The 23,875-nt window shown below is 41.9% G+C and overlaps 2 protein-coding genes across 16 annotated transcripts in view; one reads left to right on the forward strand and one right to left on the reverse strand.

Moving 5' to 3' along the window:
- The window catches only part of BEND6 (BEN domain containing 6), a 55,264-nt gene extending 42,290 nt beyond the window's left edge, over positions 1–12,974 (reverse strand). The window contains exon 1 of the mRNA XM_078055191.1: positions 12,613–12,974. Coding sequence (XP_077911317.1) covers positions 12,613–12,622 — 10 coding nt within the window. The 5' untranslated portion in view covers positions 12,623–12,974. The remainder of the gene's footprint in view (positions 1–12,612) is intronic.
- A 461-nt stretch (positions 12,975–13,435) lies between these two features.
- The window catches only part of DST (dystonin), a 470,287-nt gene continuing 459,847 nt past the window's right edge, over positions 13,436–23,875 (forward strand). For 6 of the 15 annotated variants that reach the window (XM_078055212.1, XM_078055192.1, XM_078055195.1 and 3 more), the window contains exons 1-2: positions 13,436–13,665; positions 14,252–14,313. In XM_078055212.1, the coding sequence (XP_077911338.1) occupies positions 13,485–13,665; positions 14,252–14,313 (243 nt within the window). In that variant the 5' untranslated portion in view covers positions 13,436–13,484. The remainder of the gene's footprint in view (positions 13,666–14,251; positions 14,314–23,875) is intronic. The other 9 variants (XM_078055197.1, XM_078055198.1, XM_078055199.1 and 6 more) reach the window with 5 other exon arrangements.

Here is a 23,875-nt window from a genome sequence, read left to right on the forward strand (position 1 = left end):
AGGATCCTAGAAGTCCATTCATTAATTCCAAGTCCATTAATTCCAGAACTCCTGCAGCAGATAGGACAGCAAGAACAGGCTTTAGGTTTTGGGTTTTCTTCATTGAAATACAAACTCCACTATATTCAAATTTAGTGTGTTTGCTGTTTGTTTCCCTATTTTACCCCAAAAACTTTTTGGGGTTAACAAAGACATTTTAAGATATACTTTTCTTTCTGTTATAGATCCACAGGATGTCATTACATTGGGATAATTTCAATAACCTTTGGAATAGTGTGTTACTGAAACATTTTTTTACTAATCATCAGTTACTCATTAAGTTCTCTGTTCTTGTTACCTCTGCTGTCTTAGTGACATTATTCTTTCAGGCTATCAGCATGCTAATGAATTAGCATATAAATCTATTGGCAGAAAATATTTAATGTAAAAGTGCTACAAAAAATTATAAGAAATGGAGGAAATTTAGCTATTAGATGTTGCTGTCATTTCATTAACACAATTTGGAATTTCATTCACAAACATTAGTCAAGATTTTATTCATCTCATATTTACTATGCAACTATAAACTTCTTACCCTACTTTTTTTCTTTTTTCACTTGAGAATGTATAAATGCTTGTAACCCTTACGTTGGAACTGGAAGGCACTAACTTCAGCTTTCAAACTTGCTTTGTAAATTGCCCCTACTTAGAAATGGTAGAAATATTTTACGCTGTCTGAATGATAATGAGCAATGCTGCTCAGTGATTTATAACTCTAAGAGCTTTATAATTTGATTTATGAACAGCTCTCAAATTTTCCATTGGCAGTTCATACAACTATGAGTAAATTTTCTGGCTAAATGACTCAGTATTTTGCTGCATGACTAATCCCACACTCAATATTAGAAATTATATAAATGAATTCTATTTGCTAGTGGATAATAAATGATTACTTTCCAAAAACTGTCTGCAAAGCTTTATAGGATAGATGAATTCAATTATACTGACATTTTTTTAAACTCTCAGACTCAGTAGACTTTTTTGAGAAGCCTGTAATGTTCACAAAAAAGAACATTCCCCCCACCCCAACAATATTATTCGGGATTCTGCAACCCATAGGACAACAAATCCTAATTAGGCTCTAAAATTTCTAAAATGTTACAAGAACAATTTGGAAAAATTCACTTGAGACTGCCTCCAACATTACATTAGACGATGTAATTTCTTCTAGATGATGCAGCTCCTTTACCTTTCAATACAAGAACCCATGCTTTGTTGGCACAGGTCTTGGTCTCAGATTGTTATGAAAAATGATTTGGGAATACATAGGCCATACAACACGTTTCTTCAGATGCCTCTCAATTTTCCTTTTATGCCACTTAAATTCTGAGAGTAGAAAACTTTACCTAGGAACAAGTAGGTTACCAGTCCAAACTTAGTATGACTTATTTCTAAAAATTTGTTGCTAGAGCCATTCTTACCTAAACTTTTTGCTTTCAAGAGGGTAATATTTCAATGTAATTACATTATGTGATTACCAGCTGGGTAATATACTCACTTCCATTTAGGTTTGTAATAAAAGCTTACAGATAATCTGGGCTCCATTCCAAGGTATTCTTTATCTTTCCCTAAAAATCTTTCCTCTAGTCTGAGTGTTAGTAGCTAGGGTTAGTGGGGAGGAGACCATGGGCAGGGAGTCATCCTAACTAGTCTGGGTCAGTGTTAACTGAGGAGTCAAAAGCAGCGAAGAGCAGAAAGAACCCATCTGGGGGACTACAGATATGCTAAACAGCTAAACCATAAATGCCCAGAAGAATACCCCTTCTCCCCTTTCTTTAACTCTTAATTTCTCTCCCACTGCTGGTTCCATTTCTCAGGTTCCCTGGAAACTTGCTTACGTACCCCATCCTGATAAAAAAAAAAAAAAAATTAAAAAAGCCATTACTCAGGCTTTAATCATGATTCTACTCATCCTTTTTAGATGAATTACCTTTTAGAGCTAGAATTTAACTTTTACAGTTAAATTTCTCCAAAGTTTGTGGACAGAGGCTCTCTCCTGTTTTCACCTCCTACTCCCTCTTCAATCCGTTAACGACTGGTTTTAGCCTCTCCCACTAGGATGAATAAGTTCTCTGGAAGGTTTGCAGAGGTCTCCTAGTCACCAATCCTCAGTCCTCACACGCCTTAACCTCCCATTTGTGCGTCTGTTCTAGAAAGCCACTAAATTGGAACACTTCCTATTTGGGCTTCCACAGACTTGCTTTCTGCTGTCCTTCTCCAGTCCACAAATGGAAGTCATCTCCAAAGTTCTGATTCCAATTCTTTCTATAGTTTCTCTCCCTTAGTCATTTTGTCCATATCCATGACCTCAACTATAATTCATGTTGATGACTCCCAGTCTGTCTCTGGTTCTAACCTCTCCACCCATGTTTCCATGTGCTTGCTGGATAATTTCACATGGATATCCTTCCAATACCTCTACCTCAATGGATGTAAGACTCAGTTTGTCATCTTTTCCTTCAGAACTGTCCTTCCACCCTAGCTCAAAACTTGAGTCATCTTCATTTCTTCCCTTTTTCTCAGTTGGCCCCTACACAGATTAGGATGGAGGCTTCTTTTCTTTCTGACCCATAAATTAGGAATTTGTGCCACAACTTCCTATCTCTAGAGAAATACTGCAGAGCTTCTTTCTTTTTATTAAAGCCCCTTACTCACTCTTATTTTGGCAGGTGAATAACTCAGTGATGGGGGAAATCAGGGAGGGCCTTCCAGCCACTAGTGGGCAGGGCTGATGTCTGAAAGTCCCCTTCTCACATATGGTCCTGTTCTTGCTCAGTCATACTGCAAGCCTCATGGGTGGGAGAGTGTCAGGCTCTTTTTGGCTTCTGGTCTCCAGGTAAGAAGTAGTATCCTGGTGCCCTAGTGTTGGGAAGGCCTGTAGTTCTTCAGCTGTGACTGGGTGGGTACACAGAGTTAGGGGAAAAGGAATAAGATGTCCCATTTTGGCCTTGGATCTAAGCCATGTTCTTCAATCTGAATTTACCCTGAGTAAAGTTACTATTTTAATTTCCTTTTGGTTCCTTATGTGCATTTTCAATTTGGTTGAGAATCCAAAGGGAAGAAGGGCTGCATGATGGATCATCTTCTACATACTTGATACCAAACACTCTTAGCCATTTTTATCAACTCATTTGTTTTCCCTTGGGTGACAGTGCTAACTCACTAGCATAAAAAGTCAAAAAATTATCTATACTTTTCCATCTTGGTTGTTCATTTCTTCGTATGAAACATTTGATCAAGGACCTTCCTCCTCCATTCCTACTGCCAAACCTTAATTTTTTGTGACTTTGATATAATGTCAATTATTTTTTGTAATGAAAACCTAGCAGAAAGAAAATATATGAATTCTACTAAATTAACTTCCAAAAAGGATTGATTGGCTGATTTAATATTTATTAAATTCCACAATGCATTAGCATCACATAAACACACAGAAAGAAGCAATTAATAACAGGCGGAGCAAGATGGCGGAGGAGTAGGAGACCTGGATTTCATCTCCTCTCAGGAATTCAGCTGGATAGGGATCAAACCATTCTGAACACCTATGAACTCAACAGGAGATCGAAGAAAAGAAGAGCAACAACTCTCTGAACAGAAAAGCGACCACTTTCTGGAAGGTAGGATGTGCGGAGAAGTGAATCCGAGGCAATGTTCGGGAGGATAGACTGCGGGGGAGGGGCCTCCATCTGCCGCTTCTGGCAAGTGATAGAGCCACGGAGCACAAAATTGGAACTTTTAGAAGTATGCTCCGCTGAGGGACGTCACTCTGGTGGCTAAGTGGGGGGTGGAACCCTCGCGGGACAGTGTGGTCTCAGGACCCTCGGGGTCACAGAAAGTCCGGGGGTGCCTGAGTGCGGCAGAGCTCCCAGGTATCGGAGCAGGGAAGCCGGCTACAGAGACGGAGCCCAGGCGCGGGCTCTCAGCTCGGGGTTGCCATAAACCGTGATCCGCGGCACAGTCGGGCCACTGCTCCTCCAGCAGGGACCCAACAAGCGGCAGACACTGGGAGACTCACCTTCTTCCCCCAGGAGGAGAGGTGCGGGAGCGCACCGCGGGGATCTGCTGGGTTTGGAGACTCCACCCGGGGTCGGGTGCCAGAGATAGAAACGCGCGGTCACAGGCCAGGTGAGCATGGAGTGCGGCCGGAGACCGGGGAGACGGGAGTGACTGACTGCTTTTCTCTGGGGGCTCACTGAGGAGCGGGGCCCGAGTTCTCGGTTCCTCCGAGTCGGAGACTGGGAGGCCGCCATTTTCACTCTCCGCCTCCAAAGCTGTACGGAAAGCTTGCAGGGAACAAAAGCTCTGGAGAGCAAACCGAGCAGATTACTTAGCCTGGACTGGGCAAGGGCGGGGCAATTCCGCCTCCGGCAAAGACTTTTGGAAACCACGGCAACAGGCCCCTCCCCCAGAAGATCAGCGAGAACAGCCAGCCAAGACCAAGTTTACCGATCAATGAGAACGGCGGAACTCCAGTGCTAGGGGAATAATGCACATAGAATTCATGGCTTTTTTACCATGATTCTTTAGTCTTTCAAAGTTAAATTTTTTTTTTTAACTTTTTTTTTTTGAATTTTTCTTTTTCCCTTTTTCAACCAACATCTTATCAATCCCTTTTTTAAAAAAACATTTTTATTTTTCATTTTTAGAGTCATATTCTATCCCTTCATAGTAGTTACCCTTATTTTTGGCATATATATATAAGTTGTTCTCTCTTTAAAATTTTGAGATAGTTTCTTCTAACAGATCAAAATATACCCTAAATCTCTAGTGTATGGTTTTTTTCTACTCCCCTGCCTGATCACATTCTCTCCCTTTTTTTCTTTTTTTTTTAATCCTCTTCTTTCTTTTTTCAAACAACTTCTTATCAATTCCTTTTATAAAATTTTTTATGATTTCCATCTTTACAGTCATATTCCATCCCTTCATCATATCAACCCTTATTTTTGTACATATACAAGTTTTTCTTTCTTTAAAATTTTGGGAGGCACTTTCTTTTAACAGACCAAAATACACCCAAAATCTAGTGTGTGGCACTGATCTATATACCAGCCTGATCATATTTGATCACATTCTGTTTTTTTTTGTTTTGTTCTGTTTTTGTTTTTGTTTATTTTTATCTTTATCTTTATCTTTTTCTTTTTTCTCTCTTTTCCTTTCTTTTCCCACTGCTTCAGGTCTTTTCTGATTTGTTTAGAGTATGTTTTCTGGGAACGTTGTTACCCTGTTAGCATTTTGTTCTCTCATTAATCTATTCTCCTCTGGACAAAATGACAAGATGGAAAAAATCACCTCAACAAAAAGAACAAGAGGTAGTACCGACTGCCAGGGACCTACTCAATACGGACATTAGTACGATGTCAGATCTAGAGTTCAGAATCATCACTTTAAAGATACTAGCTGGGCTTGAAAAAAGCATGGAAGTTATTAGAGAAACCCTTTCTGGAGAAGTAAAAGAACTAAAATCTAACTAAGTAGAAATCAAAAAGGCTATTAATGAGGTGCAATCAAATATGGGGGCGCTAACTGCTAGGATAAATGAGGCAGAAGAGAGAATCAGTGATATAGAAGACCAAATGATGGAAAATAAAGAAGCTGAGAAAAAGAGAGATAAACAACTACTGGATCACGAGGGCAAAATTCGAGAGATAAGCGATACTGTAAGACAAAACAACATTAGAATAATTGGGATCCCAGAAGAAGAAGAAAGAGAGAGAGGGGCAGAAGGTATAATGGAGCAAATTATAGCAGAGGACTTCCCTAATTTGGGGAAGGAAACAGGCATCAAAATCCAGGAAGCACAAAGAACCCCTCTCAAAATCAATAAAAATAGGCCAACACCCCGACATCTAATAGTAAAACTTACGAGTCTCAGAGACAAAGAGAAAATCCTGAAAGCAGCTCGGGAGAAGAGATATGTAACCTACAATGGTAGAAACATTAGATTGGCAACAGACCTATCCACAGAGACCTGGCAGGCCAGAAAGGACTGACAGGATATATTTAGAGCACTAAATGAGAAAAATATGGAGCCAAGAATACTATATCCAGCTAGGCTTCATTGAAAATAGAAGGAGAGATAAAAAGCTTCCAGGACAAACAAGAACTAAAGGAATTTGCAAACACGAAACCAGCCCTACAAGAAATATTGAAAGGGGTCCTCTAAGCAAAGAGAGAGCCTAAAAGCAACATAGACCAGAAAGGAACACAGACAATATACAGTAACAGTCACCTTACAGGCAATACAATGGCACTAAATCCGTATCTTTCAATAGTTACCCTGAATGTAAATGGGCTAAATGCCCCAATCAAAAGACACAGGCTATCAGATTGGATTAAAAAACAAGACCCATTGATATGCTGTCTGCAAGAGACTCATTTTAGACCCAAAGACACCCCCAGATTTAAAGTGAGGGGGTGGAAAACCATTTACCATGCTAATGGACACCACAAGAAAGCTGGGGTGACAATCCTTATATCAGACAAATTAGATTTTAAACCAAAGACTGTAATAAGAGATGAGGAAGGACACTATATCCTACTTAAAGGGTCTATCCAACAAGAAGATCTAACAATTGTAAATATCTATGCCCCTAACATGGGAGCAGCCAATTATATAAGGCAATTAATAACAAAAGCAAAGAAACACATCGACAACAATACAATAGTAGTGGGGGACTTTAACACCCCCCTCACTGAAATGGACAGATCGTCTAAGCAAAAGATCAACAAGGAAATAAAGACTTTAAGTGACACACTGGACCAAATGGACTTCACAGACATATTCAGAACATTCCATCCCAAAGCAACGGAATACATATTCTTCTCTAGTGCCCATGGAACATTCTCCAGAATCGATCACATCCTGGGTCATAAATCAGGTCTCAACCGGTACCAAAAGACTGGGATCATTCCCCGCCTATTTTCAGACCACAATGCTTTGAAACTAGAACTCAATCACAAGAGGAAAGTCAGAAAGAACTCAAATACATGGAGGCTAAAGAGCATCCTACTAAAGAATGAATGCGTCAACCAGGAAATTAAAGAAGAATTAAAAAAATTCATGGAAACCAATGAAAATGAAAACACAACTATTCAAAATCTTTGGGATGCAGCAAAGGCAGTCCTAAGAGGAAAGTATATAGCAATACAAGCCTTTCTCAAGAAACAAGAAAGGTCTCAAGTACACAACCTAACCCTACACCTAAAGGAGCTGGAGAAAGAACAGCAAATAAAGCCTAAACCCAGCAGGAGAAGAGAAATAATAAAGATCAGAGCAGAAATCAATGAAATAGAAACTAAAAGAACAGTAGAACAGATCAACAAAACTAGGAGCTGGTTCTTTGAAAAAATTAAGAAGATTGATAAACCCCTGGCCAGACTTATCAAAAAGAAAAGAGAAATGACCCAAATCAACAAAATCATGAATGAAAGAGGAGAGATCACAACCAACACCAAAGAAATACAAACAATTATAAGAACATATTATGAGCAACTCTATGCCAGCAAATTAGATAATCTGGAAGAAATGGATGCATTCCTAGAGATGTATCAACTACCAAAACTGAACCAGGAAGAAATAGAAAACTGAACAGACCTATAACCACTAAGGAAATTGAAGCAGTCATCAAAAGTCTCCCAAAAAACAAAAGCCCAGGGCCAGATGGCTTCCCAGGGAAATTCTACCAACCATTTCAAGAAGAATTAATACCTATTCTTCTGAAACTGTTCCAAAAAATAGAAATGGAAGGAAAACTTCCAAACTCATTTTATGAGGCCACCATTACCTTGATCCCCAAACCAGACAAAGACCCCATCAAAAAGGAGAATTACAGACCAATATCCCTGATGAATATGGATGCAAAAATTCTCACCAAAATACTAGCCAATAGGATCCAACAGTACATTAAAAGGATTATTCACCACGACCAAGTGGGATTTATCCCTGGGCTGCAAGGTTGGTTCAACATCCACAAATCAATCAACGTGATAGAATACATTAACAAAAGAAAGAACAAGAATCATATGATCCTCTCAATAGATGCAGAAAAAGCATTTGACAAAGTACAGCATCCTTTCTTGATCAAAACTCTTCAGAGTATAGGCATAGAGGGTACATACCTCAATATCATAAAAGCCATCTATGAAAAACCTACAGTGAATATCATTCTCAATGGGGAAAAACTGAGAGCCTTCCCCCTAAGGTCAGGAACATGGCAGGGATGTCCACTATCACCACTGCTATTCAACATAGTATTAGAAGTGCTAGCCACAGCAATCAGACAACAAAAAGAAATAAAAGGCACCCAAATTGGCAAAGAAGAAGTCAAACTCTCACTCTTTGCAGATGATATGATACTTTATGTGGAAAACCCCAAAAACTCCACCCCAAAACTGCTAGAACTCATACAGGAATTCAGTAAAGTGGCAGGATATAAAATCAATGCACAGAAGTCAGTGGCATTCCTATACACCAACAACAAGACAGAAGAAAGAGAAATTGAGGAGTCGATCCCATTGACAATTGCACCCAACACCATAAGATACCTAGGCATAAATCTAACCAAAGAGGCAAAGGATCTATACTCAGAAAACTATAAAATACTCATGAAAGAAATCGAGGAAGACACAAAGAAATGGAAAAACGTTCCATGCTCATGGATTGGAAGAACAAATATTGTGAAGATGTCAATGCTACCTAGAGCAATCTACACATTCAATGCAATCCCCATCAAAATACCATCCACTTTTTTCAAAGAAATGGAACAAATAATCCTAAAATTTGTATGGAACCAGAAAAAACCCCATATAGCCAGAGGAATGTTGAAAAAGAGAAGCAAAGCTGGCGGCATCACAATTCCGGACTTCCAGCTCTATTACAAAGCTGTCATCATCAAGACAGTATGGTACTGGCACAAAAACAGGCACACAGATCAATGGAACAGAATAGAGAGCCCAGAAATGGACCCTCAACTCTATGGTCAACTAATCTTTGACAAAGCAGGAAAGAATGTCCAATGGCAAAAAGACAGTCTCTTCAACAAATGGCGTTGGGAAAATTGGATAGCCACATGCAGAAGAATGAAACTGGACCATTTCCTTACACCACACACAAAAATAGACTCCAAATGGTTGAAAGACCTAAATGTGAGACAGGAGTCCATCAAAATCCTAAAGGAGAACACAGGCAGCAACCTCTTCGACCTCAGCCGCAGCAACTTCTTCCTAGAAACATCGCCAAAGGCAAGGGAAGCAAGGATAAAAATGAACTATTGGGACTTCATCAAGATAAAAACTTTTGCAAAGCAAAGGAAATAGTCAACAAAACCAAAAGACAACCGACAGAATGGGAGAAGATATTTGCAAATGACATATCAGATAAAGGGCTAGTATCCAAAATCTATAAAGAACTTATCAAACTCAACACCCAAAGAACAAAGAATCCAATCAAGAAATGGGCAGAAGACATGAGCAGACATTTTTCCAAAGAAGACATCCAAACGGCCAACAGACACATGAAAAAGTGCTCAGTATCGCTCGGCATCAGGGAAATCCAAATCAAAACCTCAATGAGATACCACCTCACACCAGTCAGAATGGCTAAAATTAACAAGTCAGGAAATGACAGATGTTGGCGGGGATGCGGAGAAAGGGGAACCCTCCTACACTGTTGGTGGGAATGCAAGCTGGTGCAGTCACTCTGGAAAACAGTATGGAGGTTCCTCAGAAAGTTGAAAATAGAGCTACCATACGATCCAGCAATTCCACTACTGGGTATTTACCCCAAAGATACAAAAGTAGGGATCCGAAAGGGTACGTGCACCCCGATGTTTATAGCAGCGATGTCCACAATAGCCAAACTATGGAAAGAGCCAAGATGTCCATCGACAGATGAATGGATAAAGAAGATGTGGTATATATATACAATGGAATATTATGCAGCCATCAAAAGGAATGAGATCTTGCCATTTGCAACGACGTGGATGGAACTGGAGGGTATTATGCTGAGCGAAATAAGTCAAACAGAGAAAGACATGTATCATATGACCTCACTGATATGAGGAATTCTTAATCTCAGGAAACAAACTGAGGGTTGCTGGAGTGGGGGGTGGGGTGGGAGGGATGGGGTGACTGGGTGATAGACACTGGGGAGGGTATGTGCTCTGGTAAGCGCTGTGAATTGTGCAAGACTGTTGAATCTCAGATCTGTACCTCTGAAACAAATAATGCAATATATGTTAAGGAAAAAAAAAAAGAAGAAGATAGCAGGAGGGGAAGAATGAAGGGGGGGAAATCGGAGGGGTAGACGAACCATGAGAGACGATGGACTCTGAAAAACAAACTGAGGGTTCTAGAGGGGAGGGGGGTGGGAGGATGGGTTAGCCTGGTGATGGGTATTGAGGAGGGCACGTTCTGCATGGAGCACTGGGTGTTATGCACAAACAATGAATCATGGAACACTACATCTAAAACTAATGATGTAATGTATGGGGATTAACATAACAATAAAAAAATTTTTTAAAAAAAGAAGCAATTAATAACATGCCATTATTTGGAGATGGAAATGATAAATTAGCAACAAATCAGAAAATAGCAATGGAACCTGAATACTAAATTCTTTCAATGATTTGGTTTCCTTATTATTAGTATCCTTGAGATAACTGATGTAAAGAACAAACACAAATGCCTCTAAAAAGAAATATCTATAATCCTACTGCATGGCAGTTAAGGCATTTGCCTGCCAAGAGAGATAAATGATGTTCTTGTGTGTATTTGAAACTTACAAATGGGTGCAGCAAGACACAGGATGATAATAATTGTGCTAAAGTAATAGCTCAGAAAACCATAATTGTTATTTGGTTGCTTTTTGTTGTTAAAAATGCAGAGTTTGGAGCAAATTGGTTACTATGCTGTGTTTGTGATCTTAGACACCTTTCAAGGATATTTAGGCCATGTTAGCTCACTCACAAATTTTAGCTGGTGGGAAGTACAAAGTAAAAGTGACCTTCCTAAATTCTATTAGATATTTCTGCCAATGTTTGCAGAAGGTTAATTCAGTTTTGTTGTTTTAAATTATTCTACCGGGTCCCTGGGAGTCAATGCAGTAAAGAATTCTTCCTTTCCTGATGTGCCACACATTGCAGACTCTCAGGATTCTCTTCAATACTCCTGCACAATGGACAGGAATACAGTCTCTCACTGCAGTGGGCTGCGGTAGCAGGAGACCTTTGAGCAACGTGAACATGTTGCAGTGCTACCTGGCCGACCCCGAGTACCAGGGACCTATGAAGCCTATCCTGACTTGTAGCACAGCCTCTTCTTTGACATTCAACATTTTCACCTTATACAGCATCTGCAAGCAAGGTCCTTGCATCTTCAAACCAAAACAACCGAATGTGATGCAACACGTCTCAACAACTTGAATGTTTATTTTGCTTTAGGAAACAACTTGTAGGTAAGAAAATTTCATCCATGGTTTCCCATGTTTATGAATCTGGCATTTAGGAAATGCATTAGGCAATGCCTTTTTGAGTTTCCTTTAAAGCCTACACATGGTAATATGTTCAAGGCCTTGGAAACATCAATGGTTAAGCTTTTATGCAGAGTTGTACAGTTGGTTTTGTATAGTTAGAAAACGATACCGATTTTGAGATCCCACAAGCAAATACAACTTAAGTGTTGTCATCTATTCTTTAAATGCTTTTCAGAATTTTACAAATTACTTTTTTATTGACAATTTCTTCAGTGTCTTAAATATGCCAAACTAAGAGTCCACCTCAGTAGTTAATAGAGACTCCACAAAGGCGATAATGTGTTAGTTTATGTCACTATAATTGCAGTTGCCTTATGTGAGTAAATAAAACAAAATAAGCAAAAAACAGCCGTCCCTCCCCGCCTCCCACCCCTCCCCGCCAGGGAATGCCTGCATTGCCTAGGGAGCAGCGCAACGCGGTAAAGTACCCGGCCGGCCGGCCAAGGCCAAAAGATGCCGCAGACTGCAGCCGCAGAGGCTTCCGGGCCAGGTGGCAGTGGCTGTCCCCAGAAAGGCACACTGCAGCGCTCCCGCCACACCTTCTGCGTTGACACTGCACCAGAGACCGCTGTAAAATCTCCTGGCCATCAACAATATACTTTTTGCGGGTTATGAAGAACGAGGAGGGGGCAGGAGGGAATGTGTGCGTTTTGAGCGTGGCAGATCATTATTTCCTCACACTCCCTAAAATATTTCTCCTCAAAATATTTACAAGCCAGTCTCCAACTTCCTTTATCTGCCAGTTCCCTAAATCTGAAATTGCCTCTCTCTTCAAACGCACTGAATGAGTCAAGGTTTGACGGTAAACGCAGGGATGCAGGAGGATCTAAAGTGCCCATTTCTCGGCTGAGAAATAACACCTAGTTTGGGGGTGTAACAGTTCACGTCTGCAGACCGGAGCGTTCTACTGGGGAGCGCTCCCACTTTAGAGGGGCTTGGAGAGGGTGGGCCTCCCGTGCCCGGAAAACCCCAATTCCCAGGGAAGGCCCTTCCCGGTGTTCACGCTTCAGCGTGCGAGGAACCCCCCGCAAGCAATAGCTCACCCGGCTGCATCCTCCAAAGCCCCAACCTCGGGGCGGGGCGCGGGGAGGTTGGAGGTGGGGGTAGCACCGCCTGCAGGCTCCCGCCAGCGCCTCACGGTTTTCCCCCGGGCTCCTTGGCGCCCCCTGTCGCCGGGCTCCCCAGCAATTCGGCCCAGGGAGGCTGGATAGGTGGAAGCCCCGGGTGTCGGGGAGCAGAGAGGCGCGGGGTCTGTGTACCCGCGGACCGCGCGGACTGGCGGGCGGCCCCGCGGGAGGGCGCTGGGCACTCAGGCCCGGGCGCAGCCCGCGGCCGCCGCCGAAGCCGCCGCAGCCATGTCCGCGCGCCCGCGTTGCCGCAGCCCGGCCGTGATGTCATCAGGCGAGCCCCCGCCGCGGCGCCCCATTCCCGCCCCCCGCGGGCCGCCGCCGCTGCAGCCCGGGCGCCGCGTCCCCGCCCCGACCCACGTGCGCCCGGCTTCTGGGATGCCGAGGCCGGTGGCGGCCGCAAGACGATGCGCGGGACCCGTGTGGCCACAGCGGCAGTGCTGCTCCTCCCAGCCCGCCGCGTCCCTGGCGGGGCTGCGCCCGGGGGCTGCGCACGGACGGGGGCGGGGGCGCCTGGGGAGGGAGGGGAGAGGCTCCCCGCCGCCAAGTCCCTGCCTCGTCGCCGTCTGCTGAGTCATGGCAAGCGCTCCCCGCAGCCCTGGATCACTCGCATAGCGCGGCTGGCGCGGGGTGCGCAGCCATTGGGCTGGGCGCGGGGCCGCGAGCGCCGGGCATGACGCGCTGAGGCGCGCTCGCCCGTGCCCGCCGCTTCGTGGTGCGCCCGGCACGGGTGCCTGTGCCGCCGCCCTCCAGCCCCGCCGCCGAGCCGCCCCCGCCTCGCCCGCACCATGATCGCCGCGGCTTTCCTCGTCTTGCTGAGACCCTACAGCATCCAATGTGCCCTCTTCCTCTTGTTGCTTCTGCTGGGCACCATCGCCACCATCGTCTTCTTTTGCTGCTGGCACCGCAGGCTCCAGAAAGGGAGGCATCCGATGAAATCGGTCTTTTCGGGTCGTTCAAGGAGCCGAGGTAAGACACGCCGCGACGGGTTTCTTCGGACTAGAAGGAACATTTAAGCCAATTTGGAGAGTGAAGCGGAGCTCGCGTCTGCGACGCGGTCCCTACCCCCATCATTGCCCACTCCGCAAGCCTAGTACGTTTATGTGTTTAACGTCCCTTGCCCTTTTTACCCTCACCGCCTTCCTCCGGTCTCCCGGGATGGGATAACCACGGTGATGTCCAGAGCTGGGAGGGGAGGCACGGACGCAAATTCCAAGTGTCAGTTTGCTAAAGCCCTAAGGGTAATAGGAGCGGAATCCGGGGCTGCGGCATCCTCACTTCACCTATCCATCGCTGGAGCTTAGGGGTAAGAAAATAAGGCATGGAGAGTTCGGGGCTCCCCAACTCTCCCAGAACTTTCCCTGAAACTTCTCTCGGAGAACTCACCTAGAGACCGATGGCCTAATAACCTCCCCGCCCTACAGTGTGTCCCCACCGAAATCAAGGCGTCTGGAAGGTGCCTTCCCGACCCTTGTCCCTCATGCAAGTCATTAGCAACTCGGCAGGTGAAGAACAGGGAGTTAAATGAAGTCTCGTTTTTCTCTTTTCTCCCCAGATGCTGTTATGAGATCCCACCACTTTCGTTCTGAGGTAATTTATTTAGCGCGCACGCTCAAGGTCAGAAGAAGTTCTCTTTCCTGAGTACCAATATTAATCATATGCGTGTTAAGAAACCAGTAGGGCGTTGAATGGCGAGCATGCTGCCCCCAAGTCGAAAGTGACGTTTCTTTTTAAGCAATTCCCCAACATTAGTGCCTAGCAAACGAACGGTGTTCACGAATTTCTTGTGTAGCGGGGCCGCTGTACCAGAGGGGAAAGACAGCCCCTAAAAGCGCTACAGACCTCAGGAAACTTAGCCACCGGGTGGATCTCAGCTTCGTTTGCTGTCATTTGCCGGTGGAAGCTCTCTGGATGCTGTGGTAGTTCCCTTGGACTTGGATAGCCGACAACAGAGAGCTCTTAGGAAGTTAGTGCAGAGCAATTTGATCCGTGTGCATTTCATTTTAGGCTCTCAAGTTTACCTTCATATTCACCCATAAAGCTGTCCATGTTTTACTGGGGCCATCTGAGGATTTTTGCAAAGTGGTGGTAGTGATCTGGCTTTATCTGATCGTGTGTGCTGGTCTTTGCTCTCGGAAGGCGGACCATACCTCCGTGAGCAGGTGATGTGGGTGCAGTGATGAGGGCGGACTGCTATGGGACTGAGCCCCACTGAAGGTAGAACAATACGGAAAAGCACAAGCTTTCCCTGGCCCAGCGTTCCTTTATGAATTTCCAGGCCAACCCCCACTTAGTGTGAGATAATTTTCTCTCTTTTTAGGAGAGTTTCACACAGCCAGGCTGGGAGGTTACTGGTAACAATGCTTCGTGCAGTTTACTCATTTTAGCAAAGACTTCATAGTTAGACACCCTCCATTTCCTTGCCATTTACCTGAGAAGTTATTTCACATTTCGTTTCACTAGTTAGTCAGATGTTTTATTGCACCCTAGATGTTTTGTTGGACTCTGGTTGCTTGAAAGCTTTAACTGCATTATTGCAATATCATTATAATGTTGCACAGTGAGTAATTCTATTGCGTGTGGCCCTGGAGGGTGAGAACGCTGTTCCCAATTTAGGATACTTAAGAGAAAAAATTAACCAGTCAGATAATCAAGAGGTTCCATTCTTGTCTTTACACTAACTAGCTGTGTGGTTCTGGGAAACTTTCTTAACTTCTCAGCACCTCAGTTTCCCTATCTGAAAAATAGGACCAATAGTACCTTGCAGAGTTATAGAGGGAGATTTACAAGTAACTACGTAAAATAAACATAGTTCATAGTAAATATTCAGTACTGGGTAGCGATCATTACATCTTGTAAAATTGAATTTAAAAATGTGGAAAAATAAAAATCTTTGCACAATTTGAATTCTTAATTAAACTAATTAATTGAAATTTGTGGGAGACAACATAAACTGTGTCTATTATGAAGCAACATTTTTGGATATCTAGTTAATAGAATAACTCCTTTAGATGTGACAAAAAATAAATAATGGTCAGGATGCAAACATCAGAATTTAGGATTTTGATTTTAAAAAGAGACTACCAGCTCCATAAACATAAGTGATAGAATTAAGATAATCCTTTTATGGATTATTATATTAGCCATTAGGCATTTCAGCTAAAACACATACCAAAAATTGAGCTAGGAGTATGTCTTGTTCAGTTATCTCTGAGTTAAGCATTCATCCTGAGCTTGCATTTGGTTAGGAAAGCTGGGAGCAGTTGTTTAATTCTTTAACTCATCACACAAGATCCCTAGTCCAGTTTGACATCTTGTCTATACTTCACATTTGCCTCATCTGCTAGCCTGTGAGCTCCTTGAGGACATGAATCATGTCTCTCTTGTTTAGGGCTGTATCCCTATTGCCTGGTATATAGTGAGTTCTTAATAAATACTTATTGAATGAATGAAAAATTTCTCAGTGTGTGCCACTTCACGGAACTGGGCAATTAGAACTCAAGAGTTGGGCAGAAAAAAATGCACATTCTCAGGACATTGTTTGGAATTCAACATTTGCTGAATTTCTTTCTAGCTTTTAAAAATTGCCCTGGAGTTGGTATTAAAAATGTAAGTCACTAATTATAACAAAATGGATTTGGTTAGAATATTTTTTTCTCAGTGTGCCTTACTGACTCAGTTGGTGGAGCATGCTGAGTCTTGGTCTCGGGGACGTGAGTTTGGGCCCCAGGTTGGGTGTAGAGCTACTTAAAAAAAAGGAAAAAAATATTTCTTTTCTCAGGAAATTAAATACAATATTGGCTTAATTTGTTGATGGGCTACCTGTGTTCCTTTTTGTACCAAATTTCTTTGATAAACTACTCAAACAAAGAATGTTATTTTATAAGTGAAAATTCTGAGTCTGTATTGTATGAAAATGTCACGTTTCCTCACTCTTTTCTTCACTGGTAAAATATTTCTATATCTTACCACAAACAAAACATTTTCCCTTGAGGAAAACATTGGGAATTATTTTTTCTTCTCCCTTTTTCTCAAAATGCCATTTCTTAAAGGATTTTCTCCTTGAGAAATACCTCTGAATTTTTTGGATTCCAGCATTTAAAAAAATTAGAATTTGAAGGCATAATGGATATTCTTGTTGCTTTTTAGTAGTAGCCTTGCAAAATATTTCTCAAAAAAAGTGTTTTGATTTTTGACAAGTCATAATCATATTGAACTAAGAAGTTAGTGCCTTCCTCATTCCAATCTCAGTAAGTAGATAATTCACTTTCAGCATTTCCATAGTGGTCAAATGAGGAAAATGAGTTTAGGATGTGCTGACTCATTTTGAAATGTGAAAAAGCTTTGGGAAAGCCCTTGAAGAAGTTCGTTAGTCCTGTGCTGCTTTCCCTGGCAGATGATATTGCTTCTGCTATCTACATGCCCAGGAAGGAGTCCCAACTGGACTGGAAATTTCAGGATGTACCTTCCCAGGTAGTCAGAGAATTCTTTGTCCGAGGGGTCGGGGGGGGAGACCATGGCATCAGAACCCACTTTGCTTTCTGAAGAAAGTCACATCTCTTATCTGAGGAGCTCCAGCTTTGTTTTCTTCATTAAATATATAATGAACACATTTCTTCAACATGCAGCAGTTTCCTCCTCATGAAGCTACAACTAAATAATATTCATGTTTATAAGATGTTTTGGAACTGTAACCACCTACCAGCCCTTTTGATCTTGACATACTTGTAAATTCATCTTTACTGGCTTAAAAGTCCTCAGAATTTTAATAATAGCATATGAGAATGTGAAACTATTAGCCCAACCAGCAAGGGCTGAACGCTGTAACTCCAACTCACTGACTAAAAAGACCCAATGAGATAGATAGAATTATGTGTTTTATGTATGAATATAAAGAACTTGTGTAGTATTTTTTTTTTTTTCATAAACAGCCAATGAAGAGAAGTGACTTCACACTGAATTAGGACACAGTGTAGAAAGCAGGTGTTCAATCTGGGTATCTAAGAAGGGTACTTTTCCTGAGGATTTATGTTTTATGCTGTGACTTTACACAATGGTTAACTGTTACCCTGGATTCCTGTGGTGAAAATCGGGCAGTGACAATTCTGATTTTAAGGAAATTTCAGAAAGTGATATGGGTAACTGAGGTACCATTAGATTTCAAGAAAGAGTCTTGGGAGTACTTCACTGAAGACAATTATAATGCCCTTTGAGAATGCCCAGAGTGAACAGTGGTAAATGATCCCTATTCATCAGCTCAGTGGAATAAGGGAAGCCTTGTTTCACATTAAGAAGGGGGAAGAGTGTGTTGTACATCTATCAGGATTCGAGTAAATATCTTCACTTCCCGTTTGAGGTAAAGGAACCAAAAGAGTTAAGTTAAGCAGTTCCCAAAGAGTCACATAGCAAGATAAGGACTGAGTAAGACAAGAACTCCCTGGCTACATTTTGTCTGCCCTGTGGTGTTTAACTGTGTCACTCATAGCTCAGAGAATAATATGCCCAACATTCTCAATGAAAGGGACAAGCTAAGTTGAGTGAATTGTTAGTGGACATTTCTAACAAAGCAGAAGAGATTAATCCTTTAGGCTTTTCCAGTGATTATCCAAGTTATCCTAGATGAAAGGATGTTCCACGTAAACTCTCTTGGCCTCATTATATTCCCAGAGTGAACCTTTATCAAACCATGCAAGAATAGTCAGCAAAATAACCATATTTCATAACTTCTCATTAAATGTGTATATTTCATTGAGAATTACCCAATTCAGTGGATTAGAGAAAATGATAGTTTATTATTTAGCTCTCTTTTGTAGTTGGGTTATCTTTATAAATAAATTCTTTGCCTAGAGTTAAATTCTAGGTCTAAATTAATTTATCCTAATTAAATCAGTCATAAATTGAACTCTATACATGATATAGTATTCATTTATCTTCATGCAGTTATTTTCAAAACAAATTTACTTTTTTGTTCTGTACAACGTGTGATGTTAGATAGTAGGGCTAACAGAAGGTCTGAAGTATAGCCCCTGCCCTTGACTATTACTTCTAGGTCATTTCCGATATCAGTGCTGAAATATTATAGTTGCTGGTTTCTTCTGTTACGGTAACTGAACTGCTGTGCTGTTTCCAAGTATGAATCGCAAATGTGGCAAGAGCATCAAAGGCCAGGGTATACAAGTACAGCCAATACATTTGTAAAAAAGACAAATTCACCCTGTTCACCGCCCTTTATTATGCCAGCATCACCAATACCATATAATTTATCTTTACTTTAGCTACATGGCAACAAAACAGAGTGCTAAAAGGAAAAAAAACGAAGGAAGAAGAGAAACCCACTTTTTCCCCATGCAATCCAAGCCAATTAAATGCAATCTCAATGAAAGTTGAAATAAGAGCTTTTCCAGAGAAGTTTGAATCTTTGTGTAATCTTAAGGCTCAAGAATGACTCTTTTTTGAGATTTGGTTTATAAAATAGAAGTAGGCTAATTGCAAGTCTTCGTTTAATGAAAGGAATGTAAGAATAGAGTTTGAATCCTGATTTTAGGTTCCAGCTGTGCCACTAACTGTGTGATCTTGGTCAAGTTCTTAGTGTCTCTGAGACTTAGAGTTGGTGTTCACTGGTAACATGAAGATGGTCATTGAAGCCCCTTCCGGAAGTAACGGGCCATGTTTGTGCTATGTGCAAAGCATCATGCTAAAAAAAGCATCATGTAAAACATGATTCCTGCCTTCTAGGAGATTAAGGCAGGTAAAGATGAAGATATAATTAACAAAAATACCAAGTAACAAATTATGTATAGAAAAGGAATGGTTGGGGGATGCCTGGGTGGCTCAGTCATTTAAGCGTCTGCCATCGGCTCAGGTCATGATCCCAGGGTCCTGGGATCGAGTCCCAAGTCACGCTCCTTGCTCCCCAGGGTAGTCTGCTTCTCCCTCTCCCTCTGCCCCTCCCCCTCGCTCATGCTCTCTCGCTTGCTTTCTCTCTGAAATAAATAAATAAAATCTTAAAAAAAAAGAAAAGGAATGGTTGGAATTGTTCTGATGAAATGACTGCTTCTAGATGGGGTGATCAGAAAAGCCTCCCAAGAGGCAGGGATATTTATGCTGAAGCATGCAGGTTGAGTAGTATCTGGCTAGACAGAAAGGAAATGAGAGCAACCCCCAGCAGAACACATGAGGATAGGCAAAGATTTAGGAAGGCACATGGCTGTTTTCAGAGCTCAGAATATGCCGATATGGTTAGGAAAAAAGAGGTTCCTAGCTCTACATTCCTTTAAATCTGTAAAGAAATATACGTGAATGCCAGCTACAATAAAAATATTTTTCGTATACTACTTGACAGTTGGCAAAGGCCCTTGACATAACATTATTTTATTTGAACACTGTAGGAGGTCACCTGCTATGAGCCCTCTCAGGAGAAGCAAAAAAATAGCTTTTTGATTTCTTTTCCGGCAACTATAGCAAAACAGCCTGATCACTCTTTTTTCACACGTAGTGAGACTGGAAAGTCATGTCCACTGCTGCAGAGGGCCTGGGAGAATGACTGGATGTGTGCCTTTCTGTAGCCCTGAAGCTGTGCTTTTGCAGGATACCATGTTTTTCAGATCCAGTGCTCAAGTATCATTGGGTTGTATTTTGACTTCGGATACCATATGTCCAGGGATTTATGACATCTTGCTCATGTGTTCAGTGTGGTCATTACAAATCCTAATGCAAAGTATAATAAATTTGTAGGCAATTAGTTATGTACAAGGTGGTTTTTATCAGCTTTGAAATATATTACAGTTTTTTAAAGTATTCAAGATGTGTCTCTGCTTTTAAACTTCTTCCTTGCAAATCTGTCTCCCGTAAGAATTGCTTTTTAAAAAAATTTTATTTTATTGTTATGTTAGTCAACATACATCATTAGTTTTTGATATAGTGTTCCATGATTCATTGTTTGCATATAACACCCAGTGCTCCATTCCTGTAAGAATTGTTTTAAGTGTCTATGTTCTCCTCAAATCCTCAAGCCTACTCCTTCACCCTTGGCCAGTGACTTTTGTCTCCTAACTCACGGAGAACATCGATGCCATCAAGCAGTAGCACTTTGTTTATTTATTTATTTATTTATTTGAGAGGGAGAGAGCATGAGCAGGAGTGAGGGGGCAGAGGGAGAGGGACAAGCAGACTCCCCACTGAGCAGGGAGCCTGACATGGCGCTTGATCCCAGGACCCTGAGATCATGACCTGAGCCGAAGGCAGACACTTAACCGACTGAGCCACCCAGGCACCCCAAGCAATAGCACTTTAAACTTTTTGGCCCCTAAAAACTAAGTGTATGTTAAGCTTTCCTCCCAGTCCAATAGAAAAACCCATCTGTCGTCCTCCATTCTCATATTTCATGCTTATGTCGTGAATTCCTTTTCTTCCCAACTCTTGGAGATGTTGTTCCATGAATCATCCCTTCCTCATTTATTTTCTATTGCTCCCTCCTTGCAGGCTCTTTTCCCTAACACATAAGCATCATATCTGCTGTCTTTAAAAAAATTTTTTTAATTTAAATTCAATTTAATTAACACATACTGTATTACTAGTTTCAGAGGTAGAATTCAATGATTCACCAGTTGCATACCACATCCAGCGCTCATTACATCAGATGCCCTCCTTAATGCCCATCAGTTACCCCATTCTCCCACCCATCTCTCCTCCAGCAACAGTTTATTCCCTGTAGTTAAGAATCTCTTATGGTTTGCCTCCCTGTTTTCCTTTTATTTTATTTTTCCTTCCCTTCCTCTATGTTCATCTCTTTTGTTTCTTAAATTCCACAAATGAGTGAAATCATATGGTATTTGTCTTTCTCTGACTGACTTACTTCCTTAGCATAATACCCTCTAGTTCCATCCATGTCATTGCAAATGGCAAGAGTTCATTCTTTTTGATGGCTGTGTAATATTCCATGATACATATATACATACATATACATATATTTATGTGTATACACACAAACACACACACACTGCACATCTTTATCCATTCATCCATTGATGGACATCTGGACTCTTTCCACAGTTTGGCTATTGTGGACACTGCTGCTATAAACATTGGGGTGCACGTGCCCCTTCAAATCACTATGTTTGTATCCTCTGGATAAATACCTAGTAGTGCAATTTGCTGGGTCATAGGGTAGTTCTATGTTCAACTTTTTGAGGAACCTCCATACTGTTTTCCAGAGTGACTGCTCTGTGCTGCCTTTGAAAACAATACAAACCTCCCTATACCACCAGTTCTTCTCTTGGTGAGAAAAGTTTCCTGAAAAAGGTTCTTTGTTACCTTCTGTTCCTCACCTCTCATTTATTCCATAACTTTGTGTAATCTGGCTTCTGCCACAACTACTTAAAATCACTCTTAGCACCAGTGAGTTCCAGATTGTTCAATCAAATGTGTCAGTCTTTAACTTAATCAACATATTTTGCATTTGACACTGTTAGCCACTGATCCCTCTTTGAAACTTTTTCTCCCAGGTTTTTGGACAATATTCTTAATTTTGCTCCATTTTCTTGCCATGATTCCCTCTGTTCCTGCACTGGATCCTCCTCCTACTTATATGTTGATATTCCCATGGTTCTGCCTTGAGCCCAATTTTTTTTAACAGCTTTATTGAGCTATAATTCACATGTTATACAGTTCACCTATTTAAAATGTACAATTCAGTGAGTTTCAGTGTATCTGCAATGTTGTGCAACCATCACACAGTTTAATTTTAGAACATTTTTATTACCGTCAAAAGAAACTCCATACCTGTAAGCAGACATTCCCCATTCCCCCCTCCCACTTCCTTCCTCCATCCCCAACCCTCAGCAAACATTAACCTACTTTTTGTCTTAATAGATGTGCGGGGCCTCATTTTTTTTTTTTTTTAAGATTTTATTTATTTATTTGAGACAGAGTGAGAGAGAGAGAGAGAGCACATGAGAGGGGGGAGGGTCAGAGGGAGAAGCAGGCTCCCTGCCGAGCAGGGAGCCCGATGCGGGACTTGATCCAGGGACTCCAGGATCATGACCTGAGCTGAAGGCAGTCGCTTAACCAACTGAGCCACCCAGGCGCCCAACGGGGCCTCATTTTTGCCCACCCTATTTCAACTCTCCTTGTAGGATCTAACCATCCTTACTGTTTTAGTTTACCCACATATAATGGTTACTCAGAAATCTGTATCTCAAATTCAGACTTTCACTCTTGACCTCCAGCTACAGATAGTCAACTGCTTTCCCCTCATTTTCACATGGAGGTACCGTAGGTATCTCAGACTGAATACTGACCTCGTCAGTCCCGAACCCTATCTGCCACTGTTTTGGAGAGTGGCACTACCTCACCCCTACCCTTGCAGCTGCTCAAACTAGAAATCTGGAAGATATGACAGACCCCTTCCTGTCTATCCTGTCCTCTTTTAAATCTCTGGAATCTGCTTCCCTTACTACATCCATTATGGTTGCCTTGGTTCAGACCCTATAATAGGTCTCCAAACCAGTCTCCCTGCCTCCTCATCCCCAATCTGTATACACTAATTTAATAAAAATCATTCCAAAGTACAAATTCTTTTTTTTAAGTAGGCTCCCTGCCAAGCTTGGAGCCCAATATGGGGCTTGAACTCATGACCCTGAGATCGAGACCTGAGCTGAGAGTTGGCCGTCCAACCAACTGAGCCACCCAGGTGCCCCACAAAATACAAATTCTTAACACTTTTATTAGTCAGGAAGACATTCAGATTCAAGTAATCCCAACATAAAAATGGATTATTAATAAACAGGGATTTATATTCTCTCACAGCAGGAAGTCTAGAGATGCTTCAGGCTTTGCTTGAGCTTCATGGTAGTAGGATGGCTGGCACGGCTCCAGACATCATGCCCCAATTCAAAGAAGGAAGGAGAGGAAGGGATAGAGCTAGCCAAGGAAGGATATTCATCAGGAAATCAAAATTTTTGCCAGAAGCCTTTCCAGTTAGGTTTCTTCTTACACTTCACTGGTCAGAACTGTGTCACAGGCCATCTGCAAGGGAAGCTTGGGATGTGAGCTTTTATTTTTCCTAGCTTCTATAGTAGAGGTAGTCAAGGGAGAAAGGGTTGGGTAAGCCATATTCCTCCCCTACTCATTATCCTTCAGTGGCCTCCCATTTCCTCCAAGGTAATTAAGTTCAACTTTC

The sequence above is a fragment of the Halichoerus grypus genome, chromosome 9 (genome assembly GCF_964656455.1).
Source record: "Halichoerus grypus chromosome 9, mHalGry1.hap1.1, whole genome shotgun sequence".
Classification (NCBI taxonomy): Eukaryota; Metazoa; Chordata; class Mammalia; order Carnivora; family Phocidae; genus Halichoerus; species Halichoerus grypus.